This window comes from Leuciscus leuciscus (assembly GCF_965113295.1).
Source record: "Leuciscus leuciscus genome assembly, chromosome: 14".
Taxonomy (NCBI): Eukaryota; Metazoa; Chordata; class Actinopteri; order Cypriniformes; family Leuciscidae; genus Leuciscus; species Leuciscus leuciscus.
This window is the reverse complement of record NC_138738.1, coordinates 11,151,820-11,169,905: the sequence shown is the minus strand read 5'-3', so window position 1 is coordinate 11,169,905 and position 18,086 is coordinate 11,151,820. Positions and strand designations below refer to the sequence as shown.

The 18,086-nt window shown below is 35.1% G+C and overlaps 2 protein-coding genes across 2 annotated transcripts; one reads left to right on the top strand and one right to left on the bottom strand.

The window, feature by feature from the left end:
- Positions 1-447: 447 nt before the first annotated feature.
- ppil1 (peptidylprolyl isomerase (cyclophilin)-like 1) lies at positions 448-8,050 on the bottom strand. Its single transcript, XM_082137213.1, has 5 exons — positions 7,776-8,050; positions 3,828-3,885; positions 2,082-2,236; positions 1,725-1,793; positions 448-732 (listed from the first exon to the last, which is right to left on the bottom strand). The coding sequence occupies exons 2-5, from the start codon at positions 3,881-3,883 to the stop codon at positions 512-514; spliced, it is 501 nt and encodes a 166-aa protein (XP_081993339.1). The 5' UTR covers positions 3,884-3,885; positions 7,776-8,050; the 3' UTR covers positions 448-511.
- A 4,356-nt stretch (positions 8,051-12,406) lies between these two features.
- Positions 12,407-17,319, top strand: eno1b (enolase 1b, (alpha)). Its single transcript, XM_082137179.1, has 12 exons — positions 12,407-12,561; positions 13,366-13,454; positions 13,564-13,659; positions 14,312-14,370; positions 14,478-14,547; positions 15,257-15,390; positions 15,564-15,786; positions 15,875-16,072; positions 16,173-16,374; positions 16,532-16,640; positions 16,751-16,809; positions 16,927-17,319. The coding sequence occupies exons 2-12, from the start codon at positions 13,370-13,372 to the stop codon at positions 16,991-16,993; spliced, it is 1,302 nt and encodes a 433-aa protein (XP_081993305.1). The 5' UTR covers positions 12,407-12,561; positions 13,366-13,369; the 3' UTR covers positions 16,994-17,319.
- Positions 17,320-18,086: the final 767 nt, after the last annotated feature.

Sequence of the window (18,086 nt, the reverse complement as noted above, 5' to 3'; positions counted from 1 at the left end):
CTCAGACAATATAAACCCAACAGATCACTCAGATCATTAGGATCATATCAGCTAGAAATACCAAGGGTTCACTCTAAGCAAGGCGAGTCGGCTTTTAGCTATTATGCCAGCCGCAGCTGGAACCAGCTTCCAGAAGAGATCAGATGTGCTCCTACAGTGGTCACATTCAAATCCAGACTCAAAACACTTCTGTTTAGCTATGCATTTACTGAATGAGCACTGTGCCGCCGTTCATCCGACTGTTTGTACTGTACTGTATTTTATAAAAAATTTCTAAACTGTTTTAATTATTCTTATTTCTTTTTATTATTTTAATTTCTTCTTTGTAAAGCACTTTGAATTGCCATTGTGTATGAAATGTGCTATATAAATAAACTTGCCTTGCCTAAGACGCCACACTCTGGCCAGGGATTTGTACTCGGGGTAACCAAGAGAACAACGAACATATTAAATGAAAAGTTTAATGTAATAAAAGGGCTGTACAAAAATAAGGCATAAAATGTAAGACATCTTAGTTAGGTACATTCACTCTGAGAATTTTAATGTCATCAATAGGACGGTCCTGACTGTTGGTTTCAACCATGCCAATACGATTAAGAACTCCAATGCCCTGGCAGACCCGTCCAAATATAGTGTGTTTCCCATCCAGCCATTGTGTGGGAGCCAATGAGAGGAAGAACTGGCTTCCGTTTGTATCTGGCCCTGCATTGGCCATTGCGAGAATTCCAGCACCTACAAAATACAAACATAATTTTAAAAAAAAGATCTCATGAAAATTATGTGAAGACTTTATTGTTTTCAAGTCAGATTGAGTTATTATAAAGTTGTAATCTATTATTAAAGCTGCAGTCCGCAGTTTTTCCTCTTTGTGCAATTGTAGTTATTCGCGGAATCATCGACTTTACGTGGGTTGTGCCTCGGCACTGCACAGCGCGGATGAATCCAATGTTTTGAGGAGAATGTGCGGGTGTCAGTCACCGCACCGGTGTGGATACTGTCATTCGGAATCACAGATTCTACTTTTTGGAAGTATGAACAACATAAGAATTTTCACCGGAAAATGTTTTCTGAACAAGTAAGTTACATCCACTTTTTTTCTGACCAACTAAGGAAAAAAAAAACATTGCAGTAAATCGAGATGATTAAATCTAACGATCGCTTATCATATCACCTCAAACAAACCACGCAAATTATACTTTGTTCTCAAATTGTTTATGTTAACAAAATCAGCATTGCGTGAATGCATTTTATGCCCTTCCGATATTATCCTTGTTTTCTCATGGCCCGGTTGCAGTCTCTTTTTTCTGTAGCCACTTCGAAGTCCGAACGAAGTCTTTGGTGATTGTCGTTTGAACCTTTCTGGATCCGCCATCAAATTGCTAAGTTTAATTATATCAAGTGCTGTAAGAAAAGGCTATAAATATTCACCTCCAACATCCTCACACGCAAAATAGCCTACTAGACGAAACACCTTCTTTATGTGTACAGATGTGACGTAATGACGCAAAGACATGCTAGAATTTCCCACGGAAATCCACCAGTACCACTGGAATTAAAAACATTAACTGATCTGCAATTTAAAAATGTAAGCTACAACCTGGATATTTTTTATAAAATTATGCCATAGATTTGTGAGCGGACAAAATATTTCCATAGCACTTGAGTGCTCTGCTCGTTACTGCTATTTACAAAACTATTAAATCTACTCTTGTATTTCTACTCACCTGTAAATTTCAACTCTGGGTGCAATTCATCCTCAAACTGCTTGCCATATATAGATGCACCACCACGACCTGCAGAAATGTTTCATACAAATTCTGTTAATGGTTAAACAACCCAAACATAGCATGACAGTAAATTCAAATTAAATTCCATTAATCTATTATGGAAGACAAAAGTAGTTATGGTTTCCCTTGGTAAAGCAAATTATTGACATTAATTCACCAATTTTTGGGATTTGTTTCACTATGTAGAATGAGACTTCTCAACAACCTTACTCTGATTCATCTTATTAAACTGTCAAATGAAATTTGTCTAAAAGGAGTGTTGAATGATGAGTATTGTTTCCATGGCTGTCTCACCTGTGCCTGTTGGATCGCCCCCTTGAACCATAAAGTCTTTGATGATGCGGTGGAACTTGATGTTGTTGTAATATCCTCTTCTGCCCAGCTCTGCAAAATTCTTGCATGTTTTTGGCGCATGATTCCAGTACAGTTCTAGCACTAAAGTTCCCATCCTGAAAAGACAATGTGAAGTGTGGGTATGTGGTAATATACTATTAAAGGTTAATGTCTACTAGCAATGTCCGATTCATGTATGAATTGTTCTTTTGAACTGGATCTTTTAATTGGACCGGTCTAACTGTTTTTTCACAAAATCGAATCAGAGCAGATAAACAATTGAGTGACTCATTCTGAATTTAGGATCTGACAATTTGGTCAGATCCTATAGGCCTAAAGGCTGAATAATAACTGATTTTAATAAATAATTATTTTTTATCAAGAAATCAGTTGAAAGTTACAGATTGAAACAGATGATTTATAACAGACAATAAAGATTACTTTAAAAAAACATTTTTTTTAACACACCTTGAAGAGGAAAGAGCAAAAAAAAAAAAAAAAATTATTATCATATTTGGAAATGTAGAGTAAAGAAGGGCATTACTCTGTTTCTTTGTTTTGGTAATAAGCATTAAGAACTCTTTCAGCGACAAGAAAAACTGCAGTTTTTTATTTGTGAATATTGAATTTGCCATGCAAAATTTAGAAATTCGCAAACATTCTCCATCTTGCTTCAATATGTAAGAGCTTCAGTTTTGGGTAAGTTGCTCTACAAAAGTAATTAATAAAGTTTACACTTTATTTTAAGGTCTCTGTGTTCTACATTTAAGTACGGAGTAATAATAATTAACTACATATAATAGGGTTAGGAGGAATCGGGGTTGGTTTGGGTTAGTTGCATGTAATTATGCATAATTTATAGTTATTATTACAGTAACTACATGTAATGTGTAGCAAGGACACTGTAAAATAGTGTTACCTTAATTACTAGCTACTAATTACATCTTCAACAGAGTAATTAGATTACTGTACAAGTTAGTCTCTATAAAATGTATTGGATTACTTATTACGAATTACTTTCTAAATCCCACATCAACCTCGACCAGTTGAACAATCCAAGGATAGACACGAAACTGCACTTTTGATTCTTTCAAATAAACATAAATTATTTAATAATTGCATAAATTATATAATAATTGCATAAATTATATAATAATTGCATAAATTATTCTTGAACTGAACTGTGTGTAAAGGGAGAAGTTACAATAAAAATAACATTAAATTGTGATGTTAAATCCACTGCTGTTTTATAATCTATACAGTATTTAATGCAATTACATCAGAAGTACTTACAGAAGTACAGTAATTAGATTACTTAGTCATTAATTACACCCAACACTAAAGAGCATATAACATCTTTTAGAAACAACTTAAAATTTAGCGTTGTCTAATGCACATTAATAAATGGAATGGCGTAATTACGTCACAACGTAAAAGAATCATTGAATGAGTGATTTTTGAAACTGAGTCGGACATGGGTAACGTTAGCACTCTGATCTAAAACAATCTCTAATCAGTGCGTGATTAGATCTTTAACCCTTTTGCATCATTCATACAATCAAGCGTTAAAGCTACACGTTTATCTCTAAATAGAAACTTAATAAATATGGATAAAACAACAACCACAGCTATACTGATAGTGCAATGTGTTATCAAAACGTGTCTCATTCATTCACAATTCTATTACTAATGTATTGTGCGACTTACGTTGTATCTAACGATACCGTGGGGGGTTGCCAAGAATCCGGTGGTATTCCAGACATGTCTGTTGATCAACAAATATGGTTTAGACAGAATGTATTATTGTTTTTATTATTTTAAATTATGTCGCAAAGCGTGATAAGGAAGTAGTAGCACGGTTTGGTTTATTCGTTATTGTAAACCGTCAAGACTACACGATGTAAGTGCTGACATCTAGTGGACTGGATGTAAAGCCACGCTTTTATACATCCCATGTAAAAGATACATCCACTTATCTTTGCACTCTCAATGAACATAAAAAAAGTCTAAAATGTTATAGTAGCCTATATAGATATAGTAGCCTATATAGATATGAAGAGTTCAGATGCAAAAACCTCTAAGTGCCATCTGAAATTTTCTTCTAGATAATTTTTTATCAAGCTCGTATATTTAAGTTCAATAATTTCACTTAAATGGCAATGCAAATTACCTATTAGTTGTCATTTAAGTGAAATGACTGAACTTAAATATACAAGCTTAATATAAATGACCATTCTAGAAGAAATTTTCAGATGGCACTTAGAGGCTTTTGCATCTGAACTCTTCATACATACATTATATATATATATATATATATAATACTATATCATTTTAGACTTTTTTGTTTTTCTAAGTTTCTCTTTTCTATGTTCATTGAGTGTGAGTGAGTGTGTGTGTGTGTGTGTGTGTGTGTGTGTGTGTGTGTGTGTGTGTGTGTGTGTGTGTGTGTGTGTGTGTGTGTGTGTGTGTGTGTGTGTGTGTGTGTATTTCTAGTTTTGCTTATCTAGAGCAAAACTAGATGTTTTGCTTCATTGGCTATCTATTGCACTTTGTGAGTTTTTGTTCAAAGTAAACTATTTACTGGATATATTTGTGCACTACAAAGTATAATTGTTTTCATTAAAAAAAAAATTACTCTGTATAGCCTACAAAATAAAATATGCAATTTCAAAAATGTATAAAAATCATTATAATCAGAAAAAAAGAAAGTTTATGCAATGTCATTGGTCATCTGAACACTGTGTTTCATCCGGAAGTGACACACAAAGTCTATATTTGATGTAAATCTGTTTTATTGCATTAATTGACTTACAAAATAATAATACAATTAAACAATATGACAAGGAACAGTCAGATCCATATTCTTTAATACATGTCACAATAAAATACATCCTCAAGACATAAAAAAATCAATATGAGTCATTGTCACAGTGTCACTACATTAGGAAAAGGATAAATGTTGATCAAATTCCTTGTGATTGATGGCATTACCAGGCAGTATTAGACAGAGTATCAACATCTAAACTTGCCTGGTAAGACACAAATCAAAGGATTTTACTGCAGCGGAGAGGCAGAGGAAAAGGTCTGATGTCATGTGACTGTAGAAGAGATGAAAACAGACAAAAAGAAAAAAGTGGTTATTTTTTTTGCAGGAGAAAGGTCTTAAAGGAAACTGTTTAAAGGGTCTAGTAAAGCATAAAGTGCAAGCAGAGATTCATCATGGCAGGTTTATAAACCGTTAAAAAGCAGAAAACCTAAAGGGTCAAGAGAGTCAGCATCCATATTGTGATGTAAACTTGATTAGGTTATGTATAGTGCTTTGTACAGACAAAAACAAGTGTTTGTTTGTGTCATGTTTTTAATGGCATGAAGGCGAGTAAATAATGACAGAATTTTCATTTCTGGATGAACAACACAGCCCTGCAATTACTTAATGAACAGAAAGTGACATTATTCCTTATTCACATTCAAAATACAACCAAAATATTTTATTGGGTCATGCCTACAGATATATTTTCCATAAGAAACAATATTTGTCATGTGAGTCTGTGGGTTATTTGCATGTCTCTTTTATCATTAAATTGCTTAAAAAGTTAGCTTTTTCTTTGCATTTTCCATTATATAATGACCTGGAAAATAAGTAAAATGGGTTTTAAATCATTATAGCAAACAGGAAAGGTGAACTGTGTAGGTGCAGTTCAATTAGTGTTTGTCACACAGATCTCAGGTGTCATGCACACAATAAGACACAAGAAAAGGAGGATGAACTGATCGTTGACTAGCACATTACACATTAGAGGGTGTGTGATATGGAGGAATTACTTCCGTGACATTCATGCAGGCATTTGGATGTAACAGGGTGCGGTTCAGAACTTTACTGATGGTCTAGTTCTTCTCTGTTATTTAATCACATTCCTTTTATTTTAATCAAGCCGTCTCAACTGGTCTTTCTATTTTAAATCACTGATTTGATTGAATGACATATTCTAAAGTCACATGCCAAAATGCTTTATTTCACATACTTCACAATTTAATATTTTTTGAAAGCATTTCATGTTCATATTCTATTAAGTCCATGGTGACTGAGCCCCCAGAGTGCATCGTTACCAGACAGTGTTAGAACATCAGTGAACAGCCAAGCACTGCCGGGTAAGATGTACCCTAGAGACAATGGATGAACTTCTTCAGCATCATAGCATTCAAAGCAACTATAGCCATAGAACCCACATTTCACCATGGCATATTTTCATTTGTGTATTTGTTTGTGCGCATATTTGCATATTCTGTGTGTCCACACCCAGATGCAAAGCATTTTTAACGATGCCCGTAGAGGACCATCTGCATCATTACCAGGCAGTATTAGAGAAGATATAACATCCAAAACTGCCTTGTAAGATGGAGATGGGCATCCAATGTAGATCTCAAATGATTTGCCGTTGATATTTTTTTACTTTTTCACCCCATCTGAAACAAGAGGGAAAACTCTATATGCTTTTCATATTGTGAGTCACTATAAAATGATAGTTAGTGTACTTTAGCAAGACGTTGTAAGGTGTTTGTTAATGATTATCTATTTTCCTGACAGGCCCGTCATTCATTTTTAATAGCTTCATACACTGCCTTTAAACGGCGCTTATCTTGCATCAGACCCCAATCCTTTTGATGTAAGCTGTTCATGTTCATTTTGACTGGACCGCTTCCACTTTGCAGTAACTCCTTACTCATTTTCTTGACAACCATTATTAGAAAGAACAAAAAACATTGAAACCCCAGAAGTTTTCTTCTTAAGTGTATGCCCTGCCCTTTCTGCTTGGCAACTATGACCTTTGAGACGTTTCCTTGACCTGAGAGAGTTCAACTAATTGGTCGCACCTTCATCAAAACAAAATTGTGTCTACAACCTACAAATCCCATTACAACCACACGACGTCGGTGGTAAGGAAAGCGCTTAGTCATGCTAATCAAAATGGCTGATCTTTGTCACCTAAACCTGACGTGCACCTGACTGACCCCTCACCTGTACGTTAGATTAGATAAGATTCGAGATAACTCACTTACTACTGAAACCAAGCTAAGCAAGTCTTTATGGTTTGACTCTATTGATGCTTCATTTCTCTTGTTACCAATAGCTTTTTATTAAGAGAGGAAAATGAATGCGTATGAGAGCATGTGTCAATCTGTCAATCCATTTTTAAAGTCTTTAAACAGTTTCTCAGATGCAAAGTCTATTTTGTGTTTAACACCATTAAATTATAACATTAAAAACTTCTGTTGTATTATTTCACGTGATTTCTTTAAATGCTTTACATATTGTACTTCATGCCTCTTTGTTTTAAACTGATCAAACAGGTTTGACACATTACGGAAGTGAAAGTTAACATGCTGGGCACTCATAGTCCATTATGTTTAACAAATTTCAATGATTGACATATCATACTAAAATGCATACTTCCTTTTTATATTAAAGTAAGAAAGGATTTACAAATCTAAAATACTATGTATGTTTCATTCCATCTTATTGTCTTTTTTATAGTTTACTATTAGCATTTCTGTTGTATATAATAACTGACATACAAAGACATTTATTTGCAATTAATTAATTATTTTGTCAAATTGTTGAATGTATTAAAAAAATGAAAAATAACTATTAGTTACCCTATCAATTCCTGTTGCGGTCATTCAGTATGGAGTCATGCACAAGAGATGCCATTGTGTCGCAGCGTCGCTTTAGCTGAGGAAGATCACTTCCTGCTCCTTCCTCTTGATAAAGGTATGATTGCCTCTTCCATGTTAGGCCAAACCTCTCGAACCGGTCTGAGGACAGCTGAAGAAGACACAAGGACATTACTAATGGAGTCTCAGCACGAGAAGAAACACAATCTCCTAAAGCTCCTGAAGCGAAGAAACCGTTCCTACAAAACATCTAGGTTTTCAGGTACACCTTGGAGCCCTGCCCAGGTGTCATTTTTACACTGTGACCAATCCCTGCCCTTCTTCTATGAGCAGGTGTGTCTTGTGCTCTGTGATTGGTTAGTTTAGTGTGGAAGTGCCTCTGGGTTTCTGAGTACACAAATGAGACAAGCTTTTAACCTTCAAAAAGACCACGCCCCATCCTCGGTGTCTCTTGTTCTGGGTCAGACTTTAGGGCAACAGACAAGAATAAGCCTCTTCTCCTCTTTATTTTTAAGGTTTAGTCTCCTTTCTAATGTTCATCACTAGATTAAAGTTAAAAAAAGATGATCGGCAATCAGTAAATGTGTCCTTTGTGTGCTCCTCTGATCATTTGAATTGTTTACAATGATAATAAACTCCATTGAGGTGTTGAATAGCAAACTGATATACTTTTTTACTACATTCTTATTGAGCATTTTTGATTCATTTGACTGCAAAAAAAATAAATAAAGAGTATTAAACCGAAATCATTTCTAATTCAAACATATAATCAGAAAACATGATAGATAAATTATTATGCAAGATTATCAATGTCAAATTATGGATAATTATCAGTGTTTAACATTATTAAAAAGACTTGTGTGTGAATTCAATTCATTAAGACAAACTGACTATTCAATTCAGACTGGCTAATCAGTCCAACTTGCAATGTGAGATTTTATAACTTAAAAATTTAAAGAGAAAGTGAGAATTCTGTCCACCTAACATTTTTTTTACTTAAATCTGGAACTTGATTTTGCAGATAGAAAACATACTTTGTTGACAAAAAAAATAAAGTTCCACACTCTAAAAGCACTATTACATCCTGCTTTTGGCATTTAGAGCTGTATGTAAGGCAGTGGTTCTCAACCTTTTTTGGGCCGGCGCCCCCTATCCATTATCCAGGTCCCTTAACGCTCTCCATGACATGATGACGAGGAAGTATCAGCAAATAATTAATTGATTTCTAGCCCTTGCATTAGCTTTAATACTCTATATATTTATGAAGATGAGAAATAAAAACCCACCCTGTACAGCTATGATCAGCTGTTCGGCAGAGCTTTTGATGTTGTTACGGAAAGGCCGAAGCTGATCGGTTGGTTTTTGTCACATGACCTGCTGTGCACTTGCGGCATTCTGAAAAGTTGAGATGTTTTCAACCGACCGCATTGCTTCTATTATGAGCACGCTTGTTATGAGCCTATTTGAAAAAACGAATTTGCATGTGCATAAAACGCAATATGTGAACGGCCCCTGACTGGTTCGAGAGTACTGTGCGGAGTAGCACAGTTCCTGCACAGTACCAAGACGCCTGCAATTTTGTTTATTTACCACTAGAGCACCAAAAGTTACAGACTGCAGCTTATATAATTAAAAAGCATGTCACTAAAAGCCAAATAACAGATTTGATTTGACTGAACAGTGGGAATATTATCATCATAGTTCCTCAGAGAGCAAAAAAGTAATCTGAAGTAGAAATTAGCCTATTTATCAGTGTATATCAGTGTTAACGAAATGCAACGGTTACAAATTTGAGTTTTAAATGCACTGTTTGTGGACTGTGATTTTGAACTGATAGTGACTAGATGTCAGAGAGGCTATTATGTATGGAAGACTAGGAATGCAGTCATGGATTTGTTGTGACACCTTATAAACCGAAAAAGAATAAGGAATAGCATAAATCCATTTAATTAAAACATGAAAATGAATAAATCATTTTAAAATGGACAAATGAGTAGACATTTAAAATTGTTGTGCAATTCTTGTTTTATGTTAAATGTTTGATTATTCATGTTAAATGTACAAATGTTAAATAAAATAGAACAATAAGTTAATAAATAGTAGGCCTATATAAAAAATAAATAGACACATGAGACTCTTTATTCACGTTTAAAACAGTTTAATAAAGCCAACATTTAAAAACATTTTGGCAGTTTTTGTTTTCTTTATCCATTTGAAAATCTGGTTAAAATATGCTATTATAATCTCGTAGGGGCAACAAATGAACTTCTGACTCTCTCCCATGCCACTCAAAGTAGATATAAGATGGGCTGTCATTGGACAGTAAAAACGACCATAGGCTACACGGTCATTAAAGCGGTAATGTTTGCACTTAGGTTTTATTACGCATTTAGGAGAGTATTGCAAGAAGCTGCTTACATTAACCTTACTTAAAGAAAAATAAATAAATACAATCATGATTTTTCATGAAAAATTATTTTAGAATTGTAGGCCTAAAATACCTTGGTATCAGCATGATTTCATCAATGGTATAATTAACACAATTACAATTAATTTGGTTTGTCATGATTAATTTGTGTTCATAAAAAAAAAAAAAAAATCCAAAAAGGATTAACACATATGAACAATTAAATGATTATTGTATTATTAATTATTTTTAACTATCTTGAAACTATCCAAGCAGCATTTTGCGCTCAGATGTGACAGCGGTTTAATACATTACCAAATTGTGATTACAGAATATATTTAAATTATCCATCAAATTGTAATTTTCTCCTTACAGTCTTGCGAGTTAATAATATTGACAGACCAGTAAATTACTTGGTGAACAAAGAACCTTTGAAGAACATTTTGGCATTAGGCATTGGCATTAGTTAATGCCTAAAAATGTAAAAGTTTTACCTTATAAATAGAATTTAGTTTAATTAATTTAAAAAAAAATTCGCCGGAGTGAATGAGATTGAAAATATTTGAAAATATATAAGTGGTTCTTAAGTCAATACTTTTTAAATTGCTTGTCAACTTTCCATTCCTCCCCTGCGTGATTCTAGCCACCACCGGATTATTGTTGGCGAGAAAAACATTTTTGAGCATGTGAATGCTGATTCTTGTCAGTGCTGGATTCTAGTCAGAGCTTGAACGCACTGTTTATTATTATTATTATTATTTTAATAACTTGTGCACTCAAATAAAATGTAGATTCATTGTAGATTTAGATTTTTTTGTATTTTTTGTTTGTTTGTGCAATGAACAAAGGATATGAGAGTTCCAACCCTAGCAGGAGTTAATGCTGGGACACGGGGACTGTATTGTAACCCAGGCAACAGGTCAATGCCTCACTATATCCAAAAGCCTGTGTGGATTGCTAATGAGATCCCCGAGGTCTGATTTGCGAGACGAGAGGATGGAGGAACATGGGGGATCAGCTGGCTGTCAGCAAGGCCTCCTGAGAAACCATGTACCTGAAAGAAGCGACAAAACATCAACCATTTCCACGAAACAAACTGTACATGAGGGGAAATACACACCTGTATGTGAGACTGTAAGAGAGAGGGATAAAAAGAGGGAATGGAGGAGGGAGGGTGGGGCCAATGACCTGAGGGATTACTGGCCCAAGGGAATGAGTTGCCAGGATTCTCCAGCACACAAACACTCTATTGTGCCTCTTGTCATTGCATCACATTTTCCCTCCAGACAAGAATATGGTAGTAGAAGGTTAATGATTTAACATTTTGAATTTGTGAAATCATTTAACAGATTGGCACCATTATGACTGCATCATTCTCTTGTTGTGATATGCGTGTCATAAAGACAGTGACCAAATATATTGCTTCTATATTGTTTCGACACGATTTTAAGACCAGGGCTTCAAGTTTAAGCACGATTTTGATAACGTCGAACATTTTAGATTCTTACATTTTAAATAGGCCTAAGTGGAACTTTATGGCAGATAACAATTTATTCAAAAAAAAAAGACACTGTATAGAGTATTAAATTGCTGGAGAACGGACTACAACTTTCTCCATCATACCATCTCCCCCATTGGGTGGAAAATGTAGCGAGGTAATCACCGTTTCCTCTGAGACAAAAGTGTCGTCCTCAAGGGAGCGCATGACTGCTCAAAAAGCCGAATTCTCCATTGAGCTGCATTCAAATCTCAGATAAATTTTTGTAACTTATTTGAGACATTTGTACACTTAAAAATCATAATCGTTTAAAAAATAGTAAATCTATTAATTCCAGATATGTTTATCTCATGTACAGATGATTACGGGAGAATAATACAGCACTAGAATCATTCAAAACAATTGCTATTAAATTAAATCATCAAACGACTGTGATTGGTCAAGCCTAGGCAGTGTTGAGAAAAGTAACAACTAACACGTGATAACTCCGTCCCCTTCGGTAGAGGTCTGGACAATAATTTACACCTGAATTATTCCATTGTACATCTTAATAATCATTTATCTGAAAATTCACAGTAAAGTGTTAAAATATAGGACTTAATTTTTTTTTATTATTATGTTAAATCCGATCAGACAGCGGCAACATCCTGACCGCAAAGTCCCGCCCATTTCCACACTTGTTTCAAGACAACAGCCATTCTAGCCAAGTAGTCTTTTCTATAATCTCCCCCTATGGGTGATTTTTCTCTGAGTGAACACACACTGATAGACACTCTCCTAACTAGAGCCGCCAGCGTTGAGTGTGAACTTGAATGAGAGCTTGATTTCTTCATCTTGAGCTTTAATTATACCGTTTCGCTGAGGTAAGGAGCGTTGTATTATATAATCTTTAAACTCTCCGCTGGCTATAACTTTACATATGTTATATATTGTAACCAGGCTTTTGCTTTAGTAGTAGGAATTCTTAGTACGTTAATATTTAGATATTTAGACAGAAAGCATCAAGTTCTCAGTCTCGAAGCGCTGGATGAGAGTCACCATGAGCACTTGACATTGAGGACCGTGATGAGTCATGCTTTCCATCACGCCCACTTATCTTCACACACTGTAATTAGATTAAATATTTGCAGAACAAACTATACGAGGAAAAATCAGATTCCAGGAAGGAAATGACTGAGTTTGAGACTGGCCATTGTCACTCATAATACTGTACAGTTTAACAAATACAATTGTTGATGTGTATTGAATGCAAAAACGTCTAGACCCGTTGAGTAAGCTTTTTGTTCTCTGTTGACAGCATAATGGTCAGAGAGTGACAGCTGCTAATCCAATTAGACCTGAGCTTCTCATGATGCCCCAAAAGATAGCACAATCCTCAATACACAATGTGCATTTTGAAAACTATTAATCATGTATTTGCTTGAAAGAGATGTGGATTAATTTATGCAGAAATGTTCCTTCTATAATTAAATCTGCCTCTTGTCTTCCTAATAGCAGACAAGAGGATTTGACAAAGTGACCCTGTGGGTCAGCAGTATTACTGTAAAACAGATGGTGTTCTCAGGTTTCCTTGAAATCTCCTTTAGATATGTGGTTAGATTGGCAGAGATACCTATTTCAGCCGAAGCTGATTGCTCTTTCTTATAATTATTTTTTTTTTTTTTTAGGAACATGTCTATCCTGAAGATACATGCTCGTGAGATTTTTGATTCTAGGGGCAACCCCACTGTGGAGGTGGACCTCTACACAGATAGAGGTGATTCTCCTTGACATTTCTTTCCAAATCGAGATTACTCAAAATGAGGATGGTTCAGTATACAAGCATTACATGCAGAACAAATACTAATCTGCTGGTTTTAAAACAGGGTTGTTTCGAGCTGCTGTCCCTAGTGGAGCATCTACAGGAATCTATGAAGCATTGGAACTAAGAGACAACGATAAGTCACGTTACCTGGGAAAAGGTAACTGCTTTTTCATGTCTCTAATGAATGAATCTGGTCTTTCATTGTACATTGTTTTGGAAATAACCAAGACTTGTCAAGCTAGATTTATTTACTGAACACAATTGACTGTCTCTCTTTTACCAGCTATGTTTTTCTCTATTAGATTGGGAAGGAAAACTTATGAAATGTACTGATTAATTGGTTCAGTCTTGTGTTAACAGATACCAAGTTAACAAGTGAGACAACTTTTTTTTTGTTGGTTTGATGGGTCTGAATTTGCATGACACATTCAACCCAGTGTCAAATTGTGTGACCTGATTATGTACTATGAAAAAATTATGTACATTTCTAAAAATGCTTGTGCATGTGATTCACATCAGTGAATAATGTAAGGATCTTTACTGTGGTACTTTAAAAATAATTGTTGAAATTATTTAGTGTGCAATATTTGCATGGAATAAATACAGATTGTTTATGGCACTCGATTGGCTGACATTACAAATCATAAAATAATTGACAAATATCTGATCTGTAGCTTTGTGGAAGCAGCTAAACTAAGCAAGGGAATGTTAAGATGTGCATGTGTCTAACTGCAGCACCATTCAATCCACAATAACTTGTGCTTATACCTATTTTGCTCATTTATGCCATCTTTTTCTGTGCAATGTAGGTGTAACAAAGGCTGTTGAGCATGTGAACCAAACTATTGCACCTGCCTTGATCAGCCAGGTGAGAATTTTCGACTTTTATAATTAAACCAGTGTAACTGTACATGGGTTGGTAATGATTTGTTTTGTCTGTCTTGCTGTCTTTCTCTCTGTCTCTCTGTCACATAGGGAATTCCTGTAGTTGAGCAAGAAAAGATTGACCAGTTCATGCTGGAACTGGACGGAACTGATAACAAGTGTAAATCAAAATATTTACGTGTTTACACATTAACAGTAGAAAAGCAATTGTGCTTTACATTAAAAGTTTCCTCTTAACAGTTGTTCTTTACCTATGTAGCATAGATCTTTAATTCGATTGTGTTTGAGCTCAAAGAGCTTTTTAGAGGGTATTTAAATTTAGACGAGCTCCATCCTCATGAATAATTTTTGTGGGCCAAGCCATTCAGATGTTTTTTTTTTTGTTTTTTTTTTTTACAGTTTCTTACACCCCTGGCCTGTAATATGTTCACACTACCATTCAAAAATGTATGGCCATTAATATATATATATATAAAAAAGAAATTAATACTTGTCTTCAGCAAAGTGTGAATTAAACTGATAAAAAGTTAAGACATTTATAATGTTACATTTATTTCAAATAAATGTTGTTCTTCTAAACTTTCTGTTTTTTATATTTCATAATATTTCTGTTTTTACTGTATTTTTTTAATCAAATAAATGCATACTTGTTGAGTTTAGGAGACTTCTTTCAAAAATATAAAAAAAAATATTACCACAAACCTTTGATTGGTAGTGTACATTTTAAAACATTGTCACAAAAATCCAAATACAAACACAAAAGATAGTTTCCCAGTTTTTTTGTGTGTATAAACTTGTGAACAAAAGCAAATATTATGTAATGTGTCTAGTCATAATCCTTTAATTTCTGCATCTGTTTCGAACATCAGCTAAATTTGGTGCCAATGCCATCCTGGGTGTTTCCCTGGCTGTGTGTAAGGCTGGAGCTGCGGAGAAAGGTGTTCCTCTGTATCGTCACATTGCGGACCTTGCTGGAAACCCCGAGGTCATCCTGCCTGTGCCGGTGAGAAAAAGAACGCTCTTGTATTTGAAGCTGTACAATGAGAAAAAAGTGTAATGCCACTGGAAACGTGGATTTTTTCCCCCCTGTTTAATCTTAATAAACTTATGAATGCAAATTATGGAAGAAATGTAATGCTTCCATTGAGTTTTGCAATTTTCATTGTTTTCCTAAAGGCCTTTAATGTGATCAATGGTGGCTCACATGCTGGCAATAAGTTGGCCATGCAGGAATTCATGATTCTGCCGGTCGGGGCCAGTAGCTTTAAGGAAGCCATGCGGATTGGTGCAGAGGTGTACCACAATCTGAAGAATGTTATTAAGCAGAAATATGGCCAGGATGCCACCAATGTTGGGGATGAGGGAGGATTCGCACCAAATATCCTGGAGAACCAAGAAGGTATTTGAAAAAAACAATCATACTGGATGAGACTGTACAGCTAAGAGAACTTATAACTTATATATTGTTTTCTGGATGTTCATAATAGCCCTAGAGCTGCTGAAGAATGCCATCAGCAAAGCTGGATACACAGATGAGATTGTGATTGGCATGGACGTGGCAGCGTCTGAATTCTATCGTGATGGAAAGTACGACTTGGACTTCAAGTCTCCCGATGACCCCGATCGATACATCAGCCCTGATGAGCTTTCTGACCTTTACAAAAGTTTCATTCAGGATTATCCAGGTATCCATCAGTTATTTGCTCTCTTGCACTAATTACATTACTTTTTTTTTTCATTGAGCTCAGACACTGAGATGTGAATCCGTTTCTATTACTATTTCAGTGGTCTCTATTGAAGACCCCTTTGATCAAGATGATTGGGAGGCCTGGACCAATTTCACCAACAGCACGGACATCCAGGTGGTGGGAGATGATCTCACTGTCACCAACCCCAAACGCATTGCTAATGCAGTGGAGACCAAGGCTTGCAACTGCCTGTTGCTCAAAGTCAACCAGATCGGGAGTGTTACCGAATCCCTGCAGGCGTGAGTTCAAAACCCTGATAAAATTGTAAAAATCTTCACTTTTGTCAAAATATTTTCCAGATTTTCAGTGTAGAATTCTACAGAGTAAAAAAAAAATGTTTAACTCCTAAAAGAGATGTTTTGTGATCTTTTCTATTTGTAACATCCCACCCCACAGATGTAAGATGGCTCAGTCCAGTGGCTGGGGTGTGATGGTGAGCCATCGCTCTGGGGAAACAGAGGACACGTTCATTGCTGACCTGGTTGTGGGACTTTGCACTGGACAGGTACAGTGTGCTCTAATCTTATTTTAGATTTATCATAAAAATGAGGAACTTCAGTTTACAGTTACATACTCAAGTGTACTTGACTGTTTTATTTTCCTTTTCTTATTTAGATTAAAACAGGAGCCCCGTGCCGTTCAGAGCGTCTGGCCAAATACAACCAGATCCTCAGGTAAGCTTACAGTTGTGTTTATGATAATAACAATATTATTTGTTCCAAACGTATGGCCATTAATAAGCATATGCATTTTATGTCTTCTGCTTACCTGCTTGCTTTCTTCATGCACAGAATTGAAGAGGAATTGGGGGATAAAGCTCACTTTGCTGGGAAGAACTTCAGAAATCCACTGAACTGAGACCTGCACAGTACAGTTAGAACTGCTTAACCTCCTACTAATAGTTCAGTTCAAGATATGGCAATACCAACAGAAAGCAGTATGTGTTATGAATGATTATTTGGTTGTTACTGGGACTATATAATCAAGGATACAGAAACAAAGCATCATAAACGTTGTGATGGTGTCTATTTGGATGAGTGTTACATGCACTTGTGTGATGATGATGATTGTATTGCAAAGAAAGAGCAAACAGTATTTTCCCGTAAATGCTGCATAGCAGATTTCTTGAGGTCTGTGCTTGTAATAGTGGATACTGTTCAAATATAAAACATTACCTCAACTAATGAGAGGCTTTTGTGTAGTATTTTAATGTTTAGTTTACTGTTTACCTGACTGTTTTTGACGGAAATACCAATCTTTTGATTCTGATAATCTGCTCCTTTTTTATACACTTTGAATGCTTGATTCTAAATGGTTGATAGTTAGTTTTCTATAACTGCATCGCAATTATTTAGGTTATTTAAAAGGGTTACAGCCGTAGATATGTATTTTACAATACCAGTGGTAAAAATACTTTCGGGAAAAAACATTGAGGTAATAATGATTCCTTTAATTAAAATATATATATATATATATATATATATATATATATATATATATATATATATATATATATATATATAACATTAATGTTGACATTTTTTATTATGAAGAACCCATTTCTTGATTGTGGTATAGAATTCCACTACTTTAATAATAGTTATTATAATAATAACAATACTAACATTACTATTTAAGATTAATATTAATGTTAGAATTATGGTTATGGTTTTATTTTATTTTTTATTGAATAGAAATGCACTACTGAAAATTTGTTTCAATCAGATTAACCGGCTTCTTGTTAACAGTAACTGTAGAAATGTATGAAGCCATCTAAGCAGACAGGGCTGCATTTAAAGCGTCTAGCCTAATTCCACTGAGCCGAAATAAATCCACCGTCTCTACTGTGGCAGTTCTTTAAATCTAAAGCACTGTATTTATATCTTACAACCCACACACTGACTATAACAAGATATTATTATTCTTCACTCTTCACGCATGGTGCCTTTCA